General features: G+C 37.1%; 2 protein-coding genes across 4 annotated transcripts in view; one reads left to right on the forward strand and one right to left on the reverse strand.

Moving 5' to 3' along the window:
* Window positions 1-890: 890 nt before the first annotated feature.
* On the reverse strand, window positions 891-6,913 carry LOC123677710 (carboxypeptidase N subunit 2-like). 2 transcript variants are annotated; one of them, XM_045614392.1, is made up of 8 exons: window positions 5,572-6,913; window positions 5,211-5,361; window positions 5,012-5,166; window positions 4,567-4,892; window positions 4,313-4,446; window positions 2,731-2,990; window positions 2,150-2,275; window positions 891-1,221 (listed from the first exon to the last, which is right to left on the reverse strand). In XM_045614392.1, exons 2-8 carry the CDS (start codon window positions 5,301-5,303, stop codon window positions 999-1,001), a joined length of 1,317 nt encoding a protein of 438 aa, XP_045470348.1. In that variant the 5' UTR covers window positions 5,304-5,361; window positions 5,572-6,913; the 3' UTR covers window positions 891-998. The 2 variants fall into 2 exon arrangements, with proteins under 2 accessions (XP_045470348.1, XP_045470347.1); XM_045614391.1 differs by having other exon boundaries at window positions 5,012-5,155; window positions 5,572-6,911.
* Window positions 6,914-7,135: 222 nt separating this feature from the next.
* LOC123678567 (sperm-tail PG-rich repeat-containing protein 2-like) overlaps window positions 7,136-24,783 on the forward strand; it is a 52,049-nt gene continuing 34,401 nt past the window's right edge. Inside the window, exons 1-6 of one of the 2 annotated variants that reach the window (XM_045615668.1) lie at window positions 7,136-7,320; window positions 7,973-8,076; window positions 9,989-10,291; window positions 12,240-12,467; window positions 18,659-18,905; window positions 20,106-20,365. In XM_045615668.1, the coding sequence (XP_045471624.1) occupies window positions 7,215-7,320; window positions 7,973-8,076; window positions 9,989-10,291; window positions 12,240-12,467; window positions 18,659-18,905; window positions 20,106-20,365 (1,248 nt within the window). In that variant the 5' untranslated portion in view covers window positions 7,136-7,214. Of the gene's footprint in view, window positions 7,321-7,827; window positions 7,871-7,972; window positions 8,077-9,988; window positions 10,292-12,239; window positions 12,468-18,658; window positions 18,906-20,105; window positions 20,366-24,783 lie in introns of those variants that run through there. The other variant, XM_045615669.1, reaches the window with a different exon arrangement.

Here is a 24,783-nt window from a genome sequence, read left to right on the forward strand (position 1 = left end):
AGAGTGGTTTCAACGCTTCAAGAATGGTGATTTCGACTTCCAAGACCTGCATGGCGATGGAAGAGAGAATTGGTAGGATAATAGACCTCCTTGAATATAAATATTTCAAAACGCATGAAAGTCATGGGAATGATTCAGAAACAAAGAAATTGGGGTGTTGTTTCAAGGATTCAAACGATTCATAATTTTTTTGTTAACCCGGACCTGGATTTTCAAGGCGGTTATTGCATGATACGTTTGGGCTATCAATTAGGAACATATTTGCCAAACATGAAGAAAATATACCGGGTGGTTCGTTTGATATGGTCTCAGAAAGAAACTGGCAAAATTCATAAAACACCCTGTATCTCGGCTACGAAGACAGTAAGACCCAATAAATGGGGTATATCCAGAACCGTCTTGGTGCCACCTATGCACCTATGTAGTATTTTTGTTTCCTAATGAAAGGCCCTGTATAGAAACAGAGTTTTTTGTTATTTTAGCCTGCTTGCGCGCTTGACCATCAATTTGTTGAAAAAAAAATTTGGTGTCAACTTCATTTTCTGGTTCTGTTAACTGGCCACCTCGTACGTGCGACTTAACGCCTTTCGATTTTTTTTTCATGGGGCTATTAGTTTTTGCTGACAAATCAGCAACTCTTAAAACATTGGAAGATGATTTTCAACCCACCATTCACGTCATATGGCCAGATTTATTGAAAAAAGTAGTTAAAAATTGGACTGATCGAATGGACTATGTAAGTCAAAGCCAAACCAATATTTCGATAGGCAAAACTCTTGCCCCTGTCGAAATCGCTATCATTGTGATAATTTTGACGTGTTCGAATATTGTTACGTTCAACTATGGTTCAATACAAGTCGACGGCTGGGAAATAACTAATAAAAACTGCATATAATTCAAAATTCAATAGCAAGAAACAGACAAAGCAAGTTGTTAATTAGGGTAAGTATTGATTGTGTTCCAGCTTCTTCTGAGAAAATATTCGAAGATACAAAATGTTAGTTTTGGTCTTTGTGGAAAGTACTATCCCTCGACTTGTCTCCTTCTTTCACAGAATTATGTTTTATTGGAATTCTAGGTGCCAGATTGATCATGCTGGCCCACTGTCCTTCGCAAAGATGTTGGAATCTCATGTTCTTTAAGAGTTTACCACCTAGATCACCTGGCCCTCTACAGCTTGGCTGAGAATCCCATAGTTTGTTGTTATTGTCAGAAACCCATCTGAAATGATTCAAAAAGTTTCGAAATTTATAAATATTCGAAAGAAATGATAAATTCGAACAAACAACAAATAAATCCCTATGTCTTTTTAGTGTCTATTTTTAAGCCTATGAAAAAAAGATTGACAAACCCATAGAGTAATAAACATAGATCGAGGAAGTATACGCAATTTTTATACATGTCCCCAACATGGTTAGATTACGTTGTCGGATTGTTATATATTTTCAAATCCACAATTTTTTTATATCATTATGAATGTATATTATCATATATTGTATGAAATATATTTATTTGAGTGATTATTCATTGAATATGCAAATTTGAATATTTGGAATCCAATATTTTTCCTAATTGTCGAATTTATAATAAGCAGAATATTTATTTTTTTCTGTATCTACCTGCTGATATCCAAGGTTTGGCAACTATTGCTCTCCTACTGTCATCGGTTGTTTCACGTTGTTTAGCACGCTTGAAGTTTGTTTTCTGAATTTCTGATATATTAAGGTATTTATTTCTATATATTATGAGTTAATATGAAACGTTGATTCATTATAGAGCATAAGAAGTGCGTTCTTTGTGGAGAAAATCGAGAATTAGGTGAAATATCGTATGATATGTTTTCATTTCCGCGCGCTTCATGTCAAATTAGATAGTTCATGTTGGGGACAAAATTTGCTCACTGAAAATGAAATATGCTCCCTCTAGCTATGTTTTTTACTCTGAGGACAAATCCAAATCTCACAACTAACATAATTTTTTTGACTACACATCCAAATTAGAAAGGAGAAATTTTTATTATATTAAATACTACTAGAGATGTAATTTGAATCGGTAGTGGTAAAACATAGGTGAAAATTTTCATGCCTGACTGAGAAATAGACATTAGGCTCAGTATAATGAGAGGTTGATATTAGAAAAGTATACTCACAGTGCAAGGTACAGAATATTGCAATCGCAATGCCACTGATTTTTTGTCATTTTGATTGACGTTATATTTTTTAGAGGATCCAAAGTGTTAGGTTGCAAAAATCGGAATTTATTGCTGTCTAAATGCCTGAAATAGTAATTTACGTAACAAGTCCGGAAAATAGGGTTTTTTTGGACGAATAGACAAAATTCCAGGACGAGCGTAAGCGAGTCCTGGAAGTCTGTGAGTCCAAAAAAACCATTTTCGGGCGTGTTGCGTACAATATTTTTTCGGCAACCATGTAAAATAACACTATCGCTGCTGCTTTCAATATTTTATTGCGATTGCGATCAAAAAACATGCAAATTTTTGACAACTAATTTCATATGAACTGTCAGCCGTTATCTCGGTTGCTATGAATTCTATGATTCTTTTCCGGCCTAGTCCGGGAAGTACGTACTTTCCGGACTAGGCCGGGAAATGCTACTTTCTCAGAGAAAAAGCGTCCAGGAAGTGAGCACTTCCCGGACGGTTGCCGAAAAAAATACTTTTCTGTAGTACTCTAATATTTTCATAGTGAAATAACTCATGTATGAACTCACAACTTCTGAACATTCGGTGCGTACAAAAAAACATCAGGGTGAATGTTTTCCAGCAAATTGTTGTTCATTAATAAGGCTGAAAGATTGTCCAATCCCATCAAAGACTTCTCTTTCAAATCAACTAGAGAATTTGAGTAGAGAATCAATTTCTCAATTTTTCCATTTTGGATGAAAAGTCCTTCCGGCAGATCGAGTATGTAATTCTGTCCCAGGTTTAATTCTGTAAGTTCTGTGAGATCTTGAAACGTATCTAAGTCGAGCTGAAAATGGAATATCGATTTTCTTGAGTAATACTTTTTTTTTTTTCAATTTTTATATTTCAAGGAAAACTACAAAATGTTGAAGCGTAAAATCATCGCCTTACAAAAAAAAGGGGATATTGACCAAGTTCAGCAGAAATAATATGATGAGCAATGAAAAATTTCCCAACAAGTCAATATATCAATAAGGCTTTGGTTGTCTTCTTTGTTTCAGACAGATAATATCTTAAAAATGGGGTATCATTACGTTAAAAATAAACATAGGCTTACAACTTTTCTTCTTTCGTTTTTTTTCAAAATTTGAGGGTTAATTGTAAAAACACTGGTCATACAATTATGTTTTAAAATATTGTCCATCGCTGTCCACTATGTTCTCCCATCTTTCGGGCAGTGTACGAATCCCGCGATGAAAAAACTCGTCATCTTTTGAAGCGATCCACGAATCGATCCAATTGTTTACTTCTTCATAAAACCGGAAGTGCTGGTGAGCCAGGCTGTGTGTCATTGATCGAAACAAGTGATAGTCCGAGGGAGCAACGTCTGGAGAATACGGCAGTTGGGGTGGGACTTCCCATTTCAACGTTTCCACTTTATCATGATTTCTTCATATTGAAGTAGAAAATTAAAACCTCCCGCAATTGACGAGAATTTGACTCGTAAGCCGACATGTTTAATCGAGAATAACACAAATCGACAAATATTTAATTGGCGTTATCTTTATAAATACCTAAGCTGTATGACATCTAGGTATGATCTATTTATTTCGACTACCACGCTACAGCCATCTATTGCAAAATCGCGGAAGAAAAGTTGCACACCTAATAGTACACTCAATAGTTCCCTGGCCTCAACATTAAAAACACATGTTTTCTTGAGAATTCGTATTTTTCATCAATACAGTCACCTTTTAGAGTGTTACATGCACTCATCTAAGTTTTCAATACTTTTTTTGTAGTAAGATTCATCTTTGCTTCAACCTTGGCAAACACTTCTTCATAAGACCCAAATTTCTCTCCCTGGATCACCTTATTTAATACTGTTGTAGTCAATAGAGCAGTCTGAATATCATTTAAGCCATTGCTCTGATTGCACAAAATTTTTACATAGAAAAACAGTGTTTCATCAGTACATGAAACTCGTTTCAATCCTCTTTTCAAACATAAAAAAGGTCGCGTCACTTAACCTTCAATATTTTCAGACTTAACTTTATGATACGACATTTTGATCAGCATCTTTTGAATCTTGGTAAGAATTGCGCCAAGTTTGGGAAACATTGAGTGACATATTATGCTGTATTATGGAATATTTTACTTCATATTTACCTTGTCGATTTTATTCGAAGCGAGTTGGAGGATCTTAAGATTATGCATATTCCCCAGTAATCTTCTAGAAATATGAGAAATTCTATTCTTCCTCAAATTCAGATATTCCAAGTTGGCTAAAGTATCGAAAATACCTTGAATATAAAATATTATTCTTAAAACAGAAAATTTCACAGAAAATTTTATTATTCAACCCAAAATAAGCTCAATAAACTTCTGACATAAATATTTTATTTGAGTAGGTACCAACTCACCTTCATTAAAAGCATTCAACTGGTTTTCAGCTAAATTTAACCTCTTCAAAGAATTGAGATCTCGAAATACACCTATTGGAAGGTATCGTAAGTCATTATTACTTATATCTAGGTCCTCCAGGTACTTTAAGTTATTGAACAACAGTTCTGGAAGGGTTTGTAGTGTATTTCCAGATAAGTGTAGCATAATCACATCTTGACTAACCGTGAATATATCTTCTGGTATGTTCCTCAGTCTATTGAAGGAAATGTCTAGAGTTTTTACATTTCTCAACCCCCAGAATATGTTCTTGTGAAAATCCAAGAGGAAGTTCTTGTGTAATCGGCTGAAATGGTGAATTAATCAAAATATGAAGCAAAATACTTCGATTTGAAGAAATTTGAACTGATTCAAATTGATTTACAGTAGAAAATCAAAATATTTGAGTTTCAGAAATCAACTCACAGATACTTCAAATCTTCAAGGTCATCGAATACCGATTCTGGTAAGTAGTCCAACTGATTATCAAAAAGGTCCAATTCCGTCAAGAACAGGAGATGTTTGAATGCGTCTTTATTGATTGTTGTAAGTTTATTCATGCCTAGGTCTCTAGAAGTAAACTTGGAAAAATGGATTGAATTTTTTTTTTACTCATATTACTCACATAACTGAGACATCGTGAGGAATCACCTGTTCGGAGGGTAAAGAAGCTATATTCTGTTGCCAGCAGCTTATGGACTTTGTTTCTGGCAAGCATGTGCAAGGACCTTTTGAGCACTCTAACCACCTGTTGTTCTCTTTTGAGATTATCCACACTAAAAGAGAACATCTTTAGAAAATGTTCGATAATATTCAGTGGTCAGGTAAAAATTCATCAATGTTGCATATTTTGTTGGTGAGTGGACTGACAAAAAGATGACTAAAAATGAGGAAAATTTGGATCATGCTCATGATGAAGTTGTATAGCTGGATATCCTAACAGTTTCCAAAGGCGTAAAGACGAGTGCTCAAAATTAATGCCTCACCTGGTTGCTCCAGAGATCTTATTCGCCTTTCCAAATTGTTGAGCAGATTGCTGGTCATATTTTGCATCAGTTCGAGCCCAAATTCTTCGGCAAATAATTTCCCTTCCTTCAAACTATCACAGGCATTTATCATACATACATGTTTATCTCCTGCAACAAGGGAAATCAAAGTGAATAATATTATTGCCACCATTTTGTTATCTGCCATCTAGAGTTAGAAAACGATTCGTCTGAACTGACCTATAAATCCAATGAGATGACCTAATTTATGTCTATTATTTTCTAGATTACATCAATTATTTCGTTAATAAGATTTACTGTAGCTAATTTGAAATTGGACAATAAGTGGATATTATTTTCAATTGGACTCTGTGGTTGACAGTGGACAAATAGGTGTTGTAGGTGGTTTATATTGAAGTCACCAGGATCAATTCTGATTTGAAATACCCAAAGCTGAAAGTTTTTTTTTTCAATGATCTAATAATGAGTAAATGGGTTTTAAAGAAGAAATTTAATCTTGATATTAAAACAAACGAGTATATTTCGGGAGAAATCAATGGATGTTTATTATGACTGCCATTAAAGATGGAAAACGATATCTTTCTCATGAAATCTTCCATGGCCAATTCGCACATTTGCGGTTGATGGTCTTCGATAACTTCACAAATTCCATCTTTAAGCTTTTAAATCAATTGTGAAGCATTGGCACAGTCCTTAACTTGCACGAACCCTGGAAGAAAAAGTCTAAAGGTGTTAAATCACATGATCTCGTTCGCCAATTGTGATCATCTCATCAAGAAAGAACACGAAAGGGAGATCACAGCATTCACCTACTTTTCACTTTACCTTTCACGATGAATTTTGAGGTGACAAGATGGAGTTGATTGAAAAAAGTTTAAAATAATGTATTTTTTTTAATTGATGTAGGTACTTTTTTACCTACTTACTATATTTATCATAAATATTTTACACATTCAAGGCATATCTACCAAATAAATTATTTCTCAAACTCTTTCAAACTGGTTTGACAAACAGTTTAAATTTTCAAACTTGTAACCATTTTCCAGTTAGATTTCACTTATTTTTCAGAAAAATTGACTTGAGTTTGACTTAATTTCAAGTCAATCTCAAACATTCCCAACTTCAAACTTCTGCAACTCTAAGATAGCGGGCTACTCTAAATGAAATCTTTCATTGGAAAATCCGAAAACGCACAGAGAAAGAAATCTTCTATAACAGAAAGGAGAGACGCACAATGTTAACACTTCCACCAGAGGCCTAAACAACCAACCAATGTTATGATTGGATTAACATACATATTTCGATGTATCTAGGAAAAATCTGATATTGTTTTCCCTTTAGATCTCGCGATTTGGCTTGCCTTATCAAACATCTTTTTCCTCTTCCTCGTCATCACGTGACATGAGCTCAATCTTCCTCTGTTTAATGTTGGAATCAATGCTCTGCGCTGCACGACCTCTCATGCGTGCATCTATGTTTCATTCGATCATTTATTTTCATTAAAATTTTCAAAAAGAAAAAGAATAGAATGATTTCCATGAAAATTTTGACCTATGACAGTCTGGTTGATCGAATATTGACAGTTTTTGTTATTTTGTCATTTTTTTGTGTATTTTTTCCATATGTACAATAATTCCCCAAGATTTGGGCTAGAAAAGCTTTCAGCTACACCTCCGGAAGTTGGTCCCTATACTTATATCCTTGATGATGCTTTTCCACCAAAAAGAGGTAACTCCAAATTCAATAATGCAATCTAGTTTCATTATTATTTCACTGAATCGGGGTCGTTACGGCTCTGTTAGCCTGCCAGGAACTGATAAAGTAGAACTTTTGTTCTTAACCCTATACATATTCATACAAACCCAGGGAGGCCGTCGATGCTGTTGATGAAAGAGACGACAACCTTAGAAGCTATGGCTATTACTTCGTGAGTATCCAGAACTGACTTTCCCATATCAGTGGTTCTTAGGCCAGTCAGCTCCGGACATTTTCACCCTATGTGTTCGGCTGTTTCTACTTCCTTTCCACAGAGCCTGCAAATCTCATCTGCTGATTTACCCATGCGGTACAAAAGGTATGCTCCGACAGCATCCTGTCAGCAGTCCTACTCGAAGTTCAGCTCGTGGTAGCTTCAGGAGCTTTCTGGTATAGGTCAACTCAATTACTTGTATGTGATGAGAAAAACTGAAGCGAGAGATTCAGTAATCAGAAACTATCGTTTTCTTATTCAAGAGTATAACTTCTAGAGTCATGAAAACTCTGTGGAATACGCAAAATGGTGAGGAGCTTTCTCCTCTCCAAAACATAATAATAATTCGCATTGTTCTTTTCATGTGTTAATGATCATGCTCACTTCAGATCACTTTATTAATTGTTTCAGCCAATGTTGTGCCGTTTGGAGCCACTTCAGAAAGGAAAAATTCATTCGCACACCCAAAATATACCGATGCTCTTTATGATGGTACATCTAAAACAAATATTGTGGTAAGTAGATATCCTTGTGCATATAGGTATCTATATTTGTGAACGATTAATTATTCAATATACACTGCGCAAAAAAATTAACGCACATTCTGAAAACCTCAATTTTAATGAAAGTTAACTCTACATTGACTTTATAACTTATTTTTTATGTTCTCTTGTGAAGGTTTTGAACGAAACAAGACACATTAAATGGAAGAAAAATTCAGGATTTCACCGAATTTTATGTGAAAGAAGAGGAATAAACAATTTTCAAAATACTGGAATGCTGATAAGTGATTTAATACTTGGTATTTCCACCCCTTGCGTTAATTACAGCTGGGCAATGACGGTTCATACACAAAATGAGTGATCTTAAAATGTTCTGATCTAATCCTTCTCAGATTTCTCTGAGTTTGATTCCTGTAGAGTAGCTGGATGGTTTTCTGAACTTCTCAGCCTTCTATTGAGGTTGTCCCAAACCTGCTCAATCGGATTGAGATCTGGACTTCTTGCTGACCATTCTATTCGAGAGACTTCAACTTTTTCAACGATGCGCGAACGATGGGGTCTGGCATTATCGTCCATAAAAATGAAATTTTCACAAATGTATGGGGCAAATGGCACTACATGCTCTTCAAGAATGTTCCTTATATACCTATCAGCATTCATAGCTCCATTATCAACGACCACTAGGTCTGTGCGAGCAGTCAAAGATATTCCACCCCATACCATAATCGATCCTCCCCCGAAACCAGTAGTATTCAGGAAATTGTACTGAGCATATCTTTCATGTGGACGTCTGTATACAAGGAAACGTCGATCACAATGGTAGAGGCAGAATCTAGACTCATCTTCTGTGAAGTGAACAATCAGCCTCTTCCCAATGGATATGCTCTCTCGCAAAATCCAAACGCGGCTGGGGTAAGAGCTGGGCCTCTTGCCGCGACACGAGGCCTTAAATCATATTCTCTGAGGCGATTTCTTATTGTCTGAGTGCTAATTTGCACCCCATGAGTTTTCTCAAGCTGATTTTGAAGGAGGCGAGCGGTTGCAAACCGTTGTCTCAACGAAGAAACTCTCAAGTAACGTTCTTGAATGGCAGTTGTTACCCGTGGTCTACCCTGTCCTGGTCTTCGGACATTCACACCTGTCTCCTTGAATCGCTACAACATTCTGGACGCACTTGAATGGGCAACTCCAACCCTTTCTGCAATTCTTGTGTATGTCCACCCTTCTTCTCGCAAAACTACCGCTTGGGCACATTCCTCTTGGGTCAAATTGCGTGTTTCGCGTTGCATAGCAATCGAGTGTAGAAAATCAAACGAAAGAAAAACTATTGATCACTAGAATTGATCGAGAACAACTGATTTCAGAATGGAGCCAATACATTCAAAATCTGATAATCTCATCTTTTTTTATTCCTGCTGGGAAAAAACATCTATATTGAAGGAAAATGTTGAAAGTGGATAACATATACATGCATAATTCTGTTAAAAATAATTATCATTGATAACACCTTCAGTTGTAGAATAAATTTGAGATTTCCATAATGTAAGTTAATGCGCAGTGTATTTCCTTAGACTGTCGTTGTTGAGAAAATCAATATCTTTTATTCATATTTACAATTGGAAATTGGAAGCAATTGATGATCTCTTTACATTTCATTTGCGAATCTTGTAACGAAATTGAACACAAAAATTTACCTCATAATTTTCTTGTGGAAGTTTTATATCGCTACAGGAAAGAATTATTTAAAATACTGAGGTAGTAGCATTACAACTGCATCTTCGTCTTTGCGAGAATTCTAAAATTTAATATTTTGAAAATCTTGGGAGGGGGGTGTTAATTACCCCCAGTACCCCCCTCTCATTTCTACGCCCTTGATAACAACAGTGTATTAATCCTTATGTTACCCAAATATACTTTTTCATAGGGAGGCCATTCCTTGAGGAACAAAGCCAAACGTTTTGTGTATAAACCTTCAGATGTGCCACCACCAGGGACGTACGATCCCAAAATTCCTGGGAAACGGAAACAACCTAGCAATGTTCCACCACCTGGTAAAGGGAGAATTTTTCTGTGCAATGTACCTTACAGCTTCCTAGGTAGTTCACCCTCTATACCAACGAAGAGAGACGCTTATGGATACGAAATTGGTGAAAATGGTAGGATAATCAAGAATAATGTTCCACCTTCGAAGAGAGGAGTTGGACCTTCGACATATTATTTCAATGTGGTAAGGGATATAGTTGATTCACGACATTATTGCTTTGCTAGCACACCATTTTTTCCATCAAAAAACAGTATTTTATCAATCAATGCACAAAATTAGTTTTTATCCAATTTTCAAACAACAACAAATGTAGCGTCCCTCCCTTCATCTGTAATATTTCGATCCAAAATTATCTCTATGTTCCGAAATTTTGGCAAGAGAAAAAAGAAGCATGGCGCTGAGAGTGTCATCTGTGCACCCGGCACAGAAAATGTTGATATATTTTTTCAGCTGATCGGTTTTTATCGAAACAAGACACCAAGTTATGGATTCACACATAGACAGTGTAAATTGCATGATTTTCTAGAAATTTAAAAATTCTTTTTTTTTCTCTCATTCTTTTTTTATCGTATACCTATACCCATTTTTTGATCAATTCATTCAATGTGCATAAAAAACAAAGTTCATACTGCTCATTTGCTCTAATACACTACTGTGACTACTGCGCATAAAAACATTAACTCTTCGCATATTTTGTGGAATTTATAGATGTTGAGTGCTTTGAATGGGAATACGCTCTATTAGTGATGACGTCACACGCCGCCATTTCACTTCTCCTGTCAGTGTTCGGAATCCAAACAAACAAATTGTCATTCAAATTAGTACGTTGTCGTTGAAGAAATTGGCTTATTTTAATAAATAAGATTATTTAAGGAACGATTTTACTATTAATTGATAGACAGAAGGCACGAGATTAATGCCAGTAAGTTGAACTTGAAGTTCAACTAATAAACACGGCTTTTTACGAAATCTGGGGAATGATACAGGATCCAAACTTACTGGTATTAGGGCCTGTTGTACCATTTGCCTAATCGTTGATTAAAAATTTAAACATTGATTGCTTTTTGATTTCTCTTGCACCATCTGTCAAATGACGTTTAATGTGGCCTAATCACCGATTACACTAAACAGGAAAATTTGGACGTTTATTTTCCCGATTAGTTTTAAACAGAGTTCTGCGCATAGACCTAATATCAATTTGATATAATGTCCATGGTTCTGCGCAACTCAAAACGTCAAAACATATGACTTATTACATAACCATAAATATTATGTCTTTATGGACATAACCTGATGGTGTCACATTATATGTTTCTGTGTTTGGTTTTGTGAGGAATTTCAAAATTGAAATATGGATTCTGATTCAGATCGTGAATTATCATTCAATGACAATTTATAATGATAATTTGTGATTTATTTTAACTTTGTCACCACAAGAACAGAGAACATTATACTAGAAAATTGAAATTCCTGATTTCTCTATGATCACCGTCGATATTTTGAAATGTTGCCAAACATATCTCATGTTTAGCTAAACATCGATTAGTATCAAACGCTGCAATCGGTAGAAATTATTATCATCGATTAGTACTAAACATTGATTAGGTAAACAGCGTTTTTTTTTTGAATGGTGCAATTGGTCCTTAACCTCGTTCCTTCTGTCTATCAATTAATACTGAAATCGTTCATCAAATACTCTTATTTATGAAAATAAGTCAATTCCTTCGACGAAACCGTACTAATTTTAATGACAATTTATTTGTTTGGATTCCGAACACTGACAGGAAAACCAAAAATGGCGGTGTGTGACGTCACACTAATAGAGCGTGTAAAGAAAATATTTATAACCGAAACCGGTTAGTTATAACACTAAAAGAGTAACAATATTCTCAATAATAGAATTGAAGAAAGTTAAATTTGTTTGAAATAATGATTGAACAAAAAAGGGAGGAAATCATAAGTCATTAATCATTTACTGTCCAAATTCTTGCGACAGAGTGTATAATAACATATAATGTAATAATATTATTCTATGTCTATGATGCCACAGTTCATTTAAGTAGGGCCCTCTATTATCCGGGTCCCCAACCTATCGAATCTCACCCCATGTATTTTTATTTCAAAATTACAGTCCTCCTGTGTGAAGGACGATCCCTATAGCGGTTGTTGTTGGTCTCGTCGCACATCCAAAAGGACAACGTATCAAATCAAGGAGGGACCTGGACCAGCTGCCTACGATGTGCGGAAGGTTTCTATGTGCCGCCGCGACGAGTTGGAGGAGGAATACCGTGAGATGGCGCAACGACTTACTTATCTGCCTAGATACATAGAGCAGCAACAGTTTAATGCTAAACGTCAGGTGGGTAATTTCTTAGGTTAAAGGCGATTACCGCTACGTGGTTTTTCGCATATCAGTCAAACTTTGGTACCCATTCATTATTCTCTTTGGCGCTCCTTTGATTACCAAACTTTGTACGGTGAACATTCACTTCATCTTCTTCTTTTTTTCAAAGCAATTAAGTAGGGGGCAACACTGTACGACGACTTTCACGAAATTATAATTCTACCTCTTTTGTAATGATTTTTGCTAGTTTTTTTTTCACGAATATTTTGAAAATATATCAGTGTTCCGCACAAAGTATATATCATCAATTTCTTTGCGAAAAATCAAAAATTTATAAGAATATTTTTGATTTTTTCATTCGTCAATTAGGATTATCAACATATTAAATTAATTTCACGGCATTCAGACAATTTAATATGTTGCTGATTGGTAAACCATTCTGAATGCAAGGATTAGTGAATTTGATTGAAAAAAATCATTTGTGAAATTCGTTGAAATTAAAAAATATCAGGTGTGTGAATAAGTCTTTCCCGTTTTTTGTAAGAGATGGCGCCACCAATACTGTGCGAGTATTTAATGGTTACATATGTCATAATCAAAGCTTATTCATCTGTCAACAATTCCACACTAACACATTAGTTGAAATTTTTTCGCATCATAAATTTTTGAAATCGTAAAAATGTCGAAATTTGAGCCGAGTCGACGTCATTTGCGGAAAGTTTCACTTTATTGGTTCAATTTGAAGAAATCTGCTGCCGAGGCGCATCGGTTGCTTCAGGAAGCTTATGGAGAAGGTTGTGTAGATGATTCAAGTGTTCGCGGATGGTTTCGACGCTTCAAAAGTGGCGATTTCGACGTGGAAGACAAGGAGCGTTCCGGGCGGCCGCAAATCTTTGAAGATCAAGAATTGGCGACTTTGCTTGATGAAGATTCGTGTCAAACGCAAGAAGAACTTGCTGAAGCATTGGGAGTTCACCGAACAACCATTTCCAAGCGTTTGAAAGCCATGGGAATGATCCAAAAGCAAGGAAATTGGGTGCCGTACGAACTGAAGCTGAGAGACGTCGAACGGCGTTTTTTCACTTGCGAACAGCTGCTTCAGCGACATAAAAGAAAGGGTTTTCTGCATCGTATCGTGACTGGCGATGAAAAGTGGATCCGTTACGATAATCAGAAGCGAAGAAAATCATGGGGACTACCCGGCCATGCATCATCATCGACGGCCAAGCCAAATATTCATGGCGCCAAGCTCATGCTCTGTATATGGTGGGACCAGCTAGGTGTGGTTTACTATGAGCTTCTGAAACCGAATGAAAGGATCACAGGCGAGGTCTATCGACGACAATTGATGCGTTTGAGCCGCGCACTGCGAGAAAAACGGCCACAATACTCCGACAGGCACGACAAAGTTATTTTGCAACATGACAATGCTCGCCCACATGTTGCACAGCCGGTGAAAACATACTTAGAAACGCTCAAATGGGAAGTCCTACCCCACCCGCCGTATAGTCCAGACATTGCTCCGTCTGATTACCATCTCTTCAGATCGATGACGCATGGCCTGGCTGACCAGCACTTCCATTCCTACGAGGAAGCCAAAAAATGGGTGGATGACAGGATAGAGGCCAAACCGGTCGAATTTTTTCGCAACGGGATTCGTATGTTGCCAGAAAGATGGGGAAAAGTTGTAGCTAGCGATGGCCAATACTTTCAATAATTCATTTGTAACCATTTTTTCACAATAAAGGCTCAAAATTTGAAAAAAACGGGAAAGACTTATTCACACACCTTATATATATGGTGAAATGGAATCGTTCCTCATATATTTTGCATTCTATTCTGTGAAATCAATATTCTAATCGGAGAATTGAAAAGAAAATTAATTCAGAAGCCGCCCTAAGTTGCAATAAAATTCGGCAACGATTAGCGAAGCGAACGGGGACAAGCCTGATGAGAGCAGCATCTTTGTTGGTTTTTGATATAAATTAAATAAGTCGGTATTAATTCCTGTTGTTGCTGAAGGAATCAAATCTCATTGGGTACTTTGAATTTCTACACATGTGATTTTTGTTGATCAAGCTTGAAATGCCGCCCTAGGCGACCGCCTACCCTGCCTCCTCCCTAGCGAAGGCGCTGGACTATACTTTACTGAACAATAAAGTGTATTTCAAATCATAAAACCGCAAAACTTCTTCAAAACCCTTGTAAGTGTGGCTTTTGTATTGATTTATTTTTCGATTAATTCATTCTTCTTCAGTCTTTCCCTCAAAAGCTTGTAAAGGGTGGTTTTTTTGAGAGCTATAGAACTTTAAATTGCAATAAAGCCACAATGGATTATTCGATTGACATGAATTTTATTTATCCGCAAGATAATCTTGTGGCATTACATTTTGAATATGATTTCTGGCATATGACCGCCACGGCTGGCTCGGATGTAGTCCAATCTGGACGTCCAATCGGCAATAACACGACGAATGTTGTCTTCCAAATGGTCAAGCGTTTGTGGCTTATCGGCATAGACCAATGACATTACATAGCCCCACAGAAAGTAGTCTAGCGGTGTTAAATCACAAGATCTTGGAGGCCAATTCACAGGTCCAAAACGTGAAATTAGGCGGTCACCAAACGTGTCTTTCAATAAATCGATTGTGGCACGAGCTGTGTGACATGTAGCGCCGTCTTGTTGGAACCACAGCTCCTGGACATCATGTTTGTTCAATTCAGGAATGAAAAAGTTAGTAATCATGGCTCTATACCGATCACCATTGACTGTAACGTTCTGGTCATCATCGTTTTTGAAGAAGTACGGACCAATGATTCCACCAGCCCATAAAGCGCACCAAACAGTCAGTTTTTCTGGATGTAACGGTGTTTCGACATACACTTGAGGATTAGCTTCACTCCAAATGCGGCAGTTTTGTTTATTGACGTAGCCTTCAACCAGAAGTGCGCTTCATCGCTAAACAAAATTCGCTTATGAAAATCGGGAACAACGGCAATCTCATTTTGGGCCCATTGCGAGCGTTGTTCAGGCGTGAGTCTATTCATGATGAATTGCCAAACCAAACTGAGAATGAATCACTTGACAGCTGTTGAATCGGTCGCCATCTTGTACAGTAATGCCAATTTAAAGCTATATACCTCGAAAAAATACACCCATTATTTTCACAAAAACATATTCTGGTGGCTGAGAATCCTAAAGACTCGAGATGAATCGAAAAGAACGAAGGGGCGAATAATCGAAGATGTTCAGAGAGCGAAGATCTCGAAAAAAAAAGACGCCGGTCGCCGTGCATGACCTACAACAATTACCCGGCCCAATTGAACCGCATCCAGGGCCGCCAACCTTGGCGAAAAGGAAGCGAGCTTCATTAATTCCGCTGCAGATCGCGTGGGCGTCTCGAGAGGATATTTTCGCTTGCCCAATTCTTTAGGGGGGGGGCGGAGAGGGTGGTTCAGATAAGGAATCCGCAAATTGCCGCTAGTTCCACTAATTGGAACGAATTCATCCGGGCCGAGTATTTATTATGCACGTTTGGTGTAGTCGAAGGAGGAGATAACGTATTACGATTTTCTTGGAGATTGGTCTGTTGTAGGGCTGGGACTCTTTAGCCTTTTTGTATTCGAATATTCATCCATAAATTTATTCGATTATTCGAATAATTCATTCAAACAACTATTCATGCTTGATTATTCATGAGTAGTCATGAATATTCAACTATTCGTTGATTATTCAATGATTATTCAGTGATTATTCAATGATTATTCAGTGATTATTCAGTGATTATTCAATGAATATTCAGTCAATATTCAGTGATTGAACTCATGTTTTAATGAACCAATAAAATCCGAGCGTTTTGATGAGTGAATATACCCTTTGCGACGTGGTATAATCGTTTTGGTGTTTTGCCTCTCGCCATATACGATCTATTAGTGTAACGTCCCACACCGCCATTTTTGGTTCTCCTGTCAGTGTTCGGAATCCAAACAAATAAATTGTCATTCAAATTAGTACGGTCTTGTTGAAGGAATTGGCTTATTTTCATAAATAAGAGTACTTATTAGAAGAACGATTTCAGCATTAATTGATAGATCAAAGGAACGAGGTTAATACCAGTAACTTTGAATCCTGTATTATTCCCCAGATTTTGTAAAAAGCCGTGTTTATTAGTTGAACCTCAAGTTCGAACTTACGGCATTAATCTCGTTTCTTCTGTCTATCAATTAATAGTAAAATCGTTCCTCAAATAATCTTATTTATCAAAATTAGCCAATTTCTTCAACGACAACGTACTAATTTGAATGACAATTTGTTTGTTTGGATTCCGAACACTGACAGGAGTTCAATTGTATCTATCAATTTCAATATTATGTAATTTCCAGTAATTTTAATATTAATAAAACGATTTGTCCGTAGTGAATCACAAAACCTTGTTTTAATCATTCCTGAATAGTGAGTCAAGTGATCATTCAAACTTTCATTCGTAACTTCATAAATATCCAATTACTCACTGAATAGAAAACTATTCACTGAATAATCAGTGAATACTCAACTATTCACTGATTTATTCATGAATAGAAAAGTAGTCATTGATTATTCAACTATTCAGTTAATATTCATGATTATTCGAATAATGCAAAATGCAATTATTCGAATAATTATTCAATGATTATTCGAATATTCAAATCATTCATTCATGATTCCCAGCCCTAGTCTGTTGTCTGTTGCCAGGATTGGCGATTTTTCTGCTCGTGTTCTTGTCATTTAGTCTCGAATGGGGGTAAGGAGATGGGGGTATTGTGAGTGAAATGTTTGCTGGTTGGAAATTGACCGGAATAGGAACAGCGGAATGAGTGGTACACCTGTAACAGATCGATTGAAAAGTCTCCGGTAGGGTATCCAATCCCGTACCTAAATATCAATCCCACAAATCCGCGGGATGAAAATGATCAATCCCGATCGTCAGTTCTGGCACCGCTCACCGATTTTAGGTAGATCTCACAGTTTTGAGGAAATTCGAACTTAAAATTTGGGAAAAATTGAGTTTCCATCAAAAATCGTCTAAATTATTCGTCACAGAACCCTCAAATAACAACGTTTTTTGAACATCGGGTTCTGCTCTGAAACATAGTGAGGTTTCAAGGGCGTAGCTTCGGTCCAGGAGAAGTTGCAGCCTCGGGAATTTCTTCCCTTTTTTTTTCGAAAATTTCAGATTTCTACCTATAATTTCTGAAATAATGTACAAATCACCAAACTGCAAGCATTTTCGTGCTCTACATAATTGAATCAATCAATAAAATGGTACAATAGTCCAATGGAGGAGCTTTTGAATTTTCTCAATTTTGTAAGGGTTAGGTATGGAAAATTTTACGAAAATTTTTCGACAAAACATTTTTCAGGTGAGATCGAAATTCGGCTAATCAAGGATCGTCAATTCTGGCACCGCTCACCGATTTGGAGTAGACCTCACAGTTTCGAGAAAATTCGAATTCGAAATTTGGGAAAAAATTGAAGTTCCATCCAAAAATCGTTATATCTCCTGAATTATTCGTCACAGACCTCTCAAATAAAAACGTTTTTTGAACATCGGTTCTGACCTGAAACATAGTGAGGTTTCAAGGGGGTGGCTTACGTGCAGGAGATGTTGCAGCCTCGACAATTTCATCCCTTTTTTTTTGAAAAATTCAGAATTTCACCTATAATTTCTCAAATAATGTACTGATCGCCAAACTGCAAGCATTTTTGTGATCTACATAGTCGAATCAATCAATAAAATGGTACAATATTCCCATGAAGGAATTTTTGATTTTTTTCAATTTTCTTAGGGAAAATTTTACGAAAACTTTTCGACAAAAAATTTTTCAGGTGAGATCGAAATTCGGATAATTAGGGATCGTCAATTGTGGCACTGCTCACAGAAGTTGAGTAGACCTCATAGTTCTGAGGAAATTCGAACTCTTTGAATTTCCATCAAAAAAATCTTTATATGTCCTAAATTATTCGTCACAGACCCGTCAAATGAACGTTTTTCTTAATATCGGGTTCTGATATGAAACATAGTGAGGTTTCAAATGTATTTTAAGCTTTCCTCACCACACAACGAATTTGGGACACCCGATACTGTAAATCACTAAATTTCCGCATCAGTACAGGAAAATTCGTGCCAAATTCACACAAAAGATTTCTTATTCGAATTCATTTTCAGAATTACCCTTCACCGGCTCACTACGAAAAAAGTTCGTGCTTTACGTACAGACCACCTGTTACAACAGTTGTAAAGCCATTTATTGCAAGGAAACCAAGATTCGACGCGCCAAAGGAGCACGAAGGAGCTTTCCACGCAATTTATGATACCGCGACTCCAATGGGCTATAAAGACTCGCCTTCATTTAAGGAAATTCCATTTACATTTACTGCTGAGAGGTTCAAGAAGAGAAAACAGGACGTCGAAGGTGAGTATGTGAAAGGTTCGGATGTTCAGAATGAGAGGAGCAGGAAATTGCTCATGAGGGTTTTTTTCATCTAATTAGCTAGCGACTCTACCAGACTGTAATTCATTGCAAAAATATGTCTGCTTTGTATTATTATTTAAAGTTCTCAAGCTCTTGAAAAGACACCTAATCATAAGTTATCAAATTTTTTTTCCTCAAGGCCTCTGCTACATTTCGCGAAAGTTGTGTTCTGCCTATATCTAAAGGGTGTTTTTTTTAGAGCTAAAGAACTTTAAATTGCAATAAAACAACGATGGATTATTCGATTGACATGAATTTTATTTATCCGCAATATAATCTTGTGGCATTACATTATAAATATGATTTATGGCATATGACCGCCACGGCTGGCTCGGATGTAGTCCAATCTGGAAGTCCAATTTTCGATGACTTTTTCCAACATTTGTGGCCGTATATCGGCAATAACACGGCGAATGTTGTCTTCCAAATGGTCAAGGGTTTGTGGCTTATCCGCATAGACCAATGACTTTACATAGCCCCACAGAAAGTAGTCTAGCGGTGTTAAATCACGAGATCTTGGAGGCCAATTCACAGATCCAAAACGTGAAATTAGGCGGTCATCAAACGTGTCTTTCAATAAATCGATTGTGGCACGAGCTGTGTAACATGTTGCGCCGTCTTGTTGGAACCACAGCTCCTGGACATCATGGTTGTTCAATTCAGGAATGAAAAAGTTAGTAATCATGGCTCTATACCGATCACCATTGACTGTAACGTTCTGGCCATCATCAGTTTTGAAGAAGTACGGACTAATGATTCCACCAGCCCATAAAGCGCACCAAACAGTCAGTTTTTCTGGATGTAAATGGTGTTTCGACATACACTTGAGGATTAGTTTCACTCCAAATGCGGCAGTTTTGTTTGTTGACGTAGCCATTCAACCAGAAGTGCGCTTCATCGCTAAATAAAATAAAATGGAAGTAGTGCGCGATACGTATTCCGCACAGAACCATTATTTTCGAAATAAAATTGCACTATTTGCAAGCGCTGTTCAGGCGTGAGTCTATTCATGATGAATTGCCAAACCAAACTGAGAATAAATCACTTCCAGCTGTTAAATCAGTCGCCATCTTGAACAGTAATGCCAACTTAAAGTTATATACCTCGAAAAAAACACCCTATATAGGATATCTGTTTCAGTTCCAGAACCCGACCTCTATCTGCCTAAGGGTTTCGCAGAAAACCGAATCGAGAAAAACTTGAAGCCCTATAGCTTGTTCAGGCCACCGTTCGATTCAACAGTTCCCAGAGAAATCAACTTTGTGGCATACGATTCTCACCTGAGAGCTGATTGTGCCATGTACCCAAGAGAGACTATACCTCCGGGATATAGAGTAAAAACAGGCCACAGCATATTTGTTTCTACAACAACTGGAAGGGATAATTTGAAACTGACATGTGTAAGTTTAATTTTGAATGTTTTTCATTTTCCGATTTGATATTCCCTGTATGTTTTCTGAGCGTACCGGAAACCTTTTTGGGTCTTAAACAGCTGTATGAACAATCGAAGCAAGAACGAGTTTCAGGAGGAGTAAAAAATAGAAAGAGAAACACTCTGGCGGAATCTTCTTGGTTTGGATCTTCCCAGAAAGTTTCTGGGTCTGGATCTTAGCAAAAATATACTGCACCTCCTCACTGGATTTCTCACAGGGCGTTGACGCCGAAGGAAACACTTCATGCGAATGGGTCTAGCAGAAAATGACGAGTGCAGATTCTGTGGAGAGGAGGAAGAAACTCCGGATCACCTGGTTACGGAATGCCTCACTATCACTTGTCAACGCAAAATCTGCTTCGGACAAGAAACTTGTAGAGTTCATTAGAACTCTGGGACTGGAAGGCGAGCTTCAGATCACGTTATGGAGAGATTTCTCATTTGAAAAGGAGGAGAAGCGTCTCTTTTCATGGCGAGCTTGTGTTTGCTAGGCAACACTTTTCCCTCCAGCGGAGGAAAAGTAGAACTTTTAGTTGATATTGTCAGTCAAGATATGACGTTGTTATTGTACGAAAAAAAGTTATTTTTAGCATCCTATACAGGGTGTTTCCTAAACATGCGGCAAAAATTCAGGGGGTTGTTCCTTGGACTATTTTAAGCATGTTTTGTCCTTGGATGATTTTTGAAAAACCTCTTTGTTTCGAAGATACAGGGCGAACAACATTTTTCATATTTTTAAAATTAATAATAGTTTAAATAAAAATGCGTACCGCACTGTGTTTACTAAGTAGGTACAATTTATTTTTAAATTTGTTTAACAACATTCCAATTACTAAAAACGGCCAGTTTTTTGACTAAAAATTGATAAGTGCAGATGAAAATGTGGAAGACTTGCGAAATCGGATCATTGCTGGGTGTAACTTAATAAGAAATGATCCTGGTGTTTTTGAAAGGGTTCGGCAGTCAATGAGGAGAAGATTGGATGCTTGTATGCTGGCTAGAGGTGGTCATTTTCAACAGTTTTTGTAGGTTGAGTTGAATTTTCATGTAATTTTCCATAATAAAATGTTATTATCCGAAATTTTGTTTCCCCTATATCTTCGAAACAAATAGGTTTTTCAAAAATCATCAAAGGACAAAATATTCTTAGAATAGTCCAAGGAACAACCCCCTGAATTTTTGCCGCATGTTTAGGAAACACCCTGTATAATCCAAACGGTTGAATTTAGAACTGCGATGCAACGTGACGATCAGCATCACAAGTTCTACAACAACAAAAATTCAAGCAAATTCATCCAAAGTCAATTTCTCTTCGATGCGGTGTGTGGTTTTTTGTGCCAAAACTTTTGCGACATACGTTATTGTCCTGATCGTGAGCCAAATCTGCGAAACTACAAGTAGCTATCTTGTCGCAATAACTTTTCGTCGGAAGAATTACTTACGTCCAAATCGATACTAATCTCCTCTGTGCACAATCCACAATCCTGTGTCCCCCCTTCTGAGCGGTCGGTCCCTCCCTGATTTATCTAACTGCGGGCCGCATTTTCACGATTTCGATTCACAAACAGGATTTCTGGATTGGATTGCCGCTCTCGCCACTTTAAATTAAGTTTGCTCGCCCCGTATTCGTATCGTATTGTCGTTTCATTATACCGCGTGTTTGCAGCGGGGGTCCTAACAAGGATTTAATGAAAAGAAATCTCCCCGCGACGCTGACGATGATTCCTCGCTAAGTGGATTAAGAGAGGAGCAGAGCCCTGGATGACAATGCGGTAATTCCTATTCAGAAATGGAAGTTTGGCAACTGTCAAATGTACTTTTGGGTGTGGAAGAGCCTTGTTTTGAGAATGGCGAAAAGTGTACAATCCTTTTTTTTATAAGTTTTCATTTTTGTTGTACCGGGTTTTTCACCATAATTTGACCCCTCCTTTAACTTTGTTACTAAAAGAGGAACAAAAAAATGTTCATGATTAAAAAGTAAAATAACTTATTTCCGCTTTATATATTTATTTTCACAACAATTGTTTCGTCATGATAACATGACTTCGTCAGGTGAGCATGGTAACTAACTACATATTTGGGATACAGTTCTTTAAATAGTTCAAAAAATATGGTGTGAAATATAATAAAATCCTGGAAATTCTTGGGTTTCAAAACAGGTTGAGTAAGGGTGATTTATTTAGGTCGGTTTGGTCGTTGAGGAGAATCTGTTTTTTATGGTATAAACACAAAAAAATGTTCTCTACTAAAGTTTCACGAAATCGACTAAGGTTTTTTAAGATGATATCACAAAACGAAAAATATACAGAGTGGGCAACATATTGATGGCAACTTCATTTTTTCAAATGGAACACCCTGTATATTTTTCTATATTTGACTAGCTCTCTTTCCCCTGATTTCGAATATATAACATATGTTTGGTCTATCTTTCTTATTCTGAGTACCACAGAGTTTCAAATTTTAAGAACCACCAGACCAGCTAACTGATCAGTTTTCAATTGGTAGGCTGCCATAACTCAAAATGCTTTTTTTTGAGTTATATCGTTGGCAACGAGGTTGGCAACGATATGACATACGTTTTTCAGTATAAATTGGAATTTGGATGATTTGGATGCAACTCCATATATCTCCTTGTAACTCCTTGTAGCTTTCTTATTTTTATTGTTCTTCACATAAAGTGAAAATATTTCAAATTTTTCCTCTTTCTCCAAATGAGGCAGTTTTGTTTGTTGACGTAGCCATTCAACCAGAAGTGCGCTTCATCGCTAAACAAAATAAAATGGACGTAGTGCGCGATACGTATTCCGCACAGAACCATTATTTTCGAAATAAAATTGCACTATTTGCAAGCGTTGTTCAGGCGTGAGTCTATTCATGATGAATTGCCAAACCAAACTGAGAATGAATCACTTGACAGCTGTTAAATCGGTCGCCATCTTGAACAGTAATGCCAACTTAATGTTATATACCTCGAAAATAAAACACCCGTTATTTCTTTCGCTATAATTAACATTCATAATGAAATAGTAAAATTGTGGATTTGAAAATATATCACAATCCGACAACCTAACCTAACCTAACCGTGTTAGGGACATGTAAAAATTACGTATATTACTCCTTCTATCTATGTTCATTGCTCTATGGTGGCATCGAATCCCACTCTTCTTTCGAGACCCTACTCCTGAAATTCTGCTCGCTCCGTTGCATCCTCGGGAATATGTTGGGAAAGCAAATATTCCGCGGAGAGGATCCGATATTTTGACGGTTATTATTCCCTTGACGTTAATTGCCAGGTACACATGTCCCGAACTGAACACACGTGTGTTTGCATCGGCAGAATGCTGCAGTTGAAAGTTACTGCGACCGATGCTTCTGACGTCCCATCAAATCGGAATCGTTTAAAATTCGATATACGCCAGGCAGATGAGTGTGCAGGGGATAAAGTTAGGCATCTGGAGGGCTGGGTGCCGTATGTTTTGGTAAATAATATGCAGATGAGGTGCGTGGAGGAGCAGTTTGCATACCTGCCTATCCCATGGACGTCCTGGGGGTTATGGCTGGTTGTTGGACTGTCTTGGTTTCGGACGTTAAAAATGATGAGAATGATGGAACCTCTCTGTACAAATGAAGTGACTTATTCCTACTAGCGTTTCGAAAGTATTACTTTCCACACGAATTGTCGTTTGGAAAGAATAATACTCTTCCAAATTCGTGCAGAAAAAAGTCCTGATATTCCCTTTCCAATTGCAAATATAATAGAATCGCATGAATCATAAAATTTTGGCATGTTTCTATGCGTCAATCCTAAAATTCAAACGTTTCTCTATGCGGCTGAGCGCACAAAAATATAATTTCTTATAACGTCAGTCGGTATCAAGACGAACACTCTCCGTTAAAGTGTTTCATTTACGCTAGTAGGAAAAATATTGTTCCTAACTCATGTGAAAAGTGCCTTTTCGGCACTCGACAGCTTCGCGTCGTTCGGTCAAGCTGTTGAGTGCGGAAAAGTTTAGGTAAATAACTATTCACAGGTTTCTTGGTCCAGTTTTCTTTGAAAAAATTTTGAAATGAGACCAACTAGTTTCAAATTCATCATAAATTTGTTATCATGGCTTTGAAAAAAAGCTTATAGGTATTTTTAAACATAAATATTAGTCGATTTGTGTCTGCATCATAAAGTAATTCTTGATTAAACATGCCAGCTTACGAGCTAAATTCTCTTCATTTGTGAGAGGTTTTAATTTTCTGCTTTAATATGGAGAAATCTGCAGCTGAGGCTCATCGAATGCTCTCAAATATCTATGGTGATGACTCTATTAGTGAAAGAACGTGCCGAGAGTGGTTTCAACGCTTCAAGAACTGTGATTTTGACGTCGAAGTCCAGCA

This window comes from Harmonia axyridis, chromosome 4 (assembly GCF_914767665.1).
Source record: "Harmonia axyridis chromosome 4, icHarAxyr1.1, whole genome shotgun sequence".
NCBI lineage: Eukaryota > Metazoa > Arthropoda > Insecta > Coleoptera > Coccinellidae > Harmonia > Harmonia axyridis.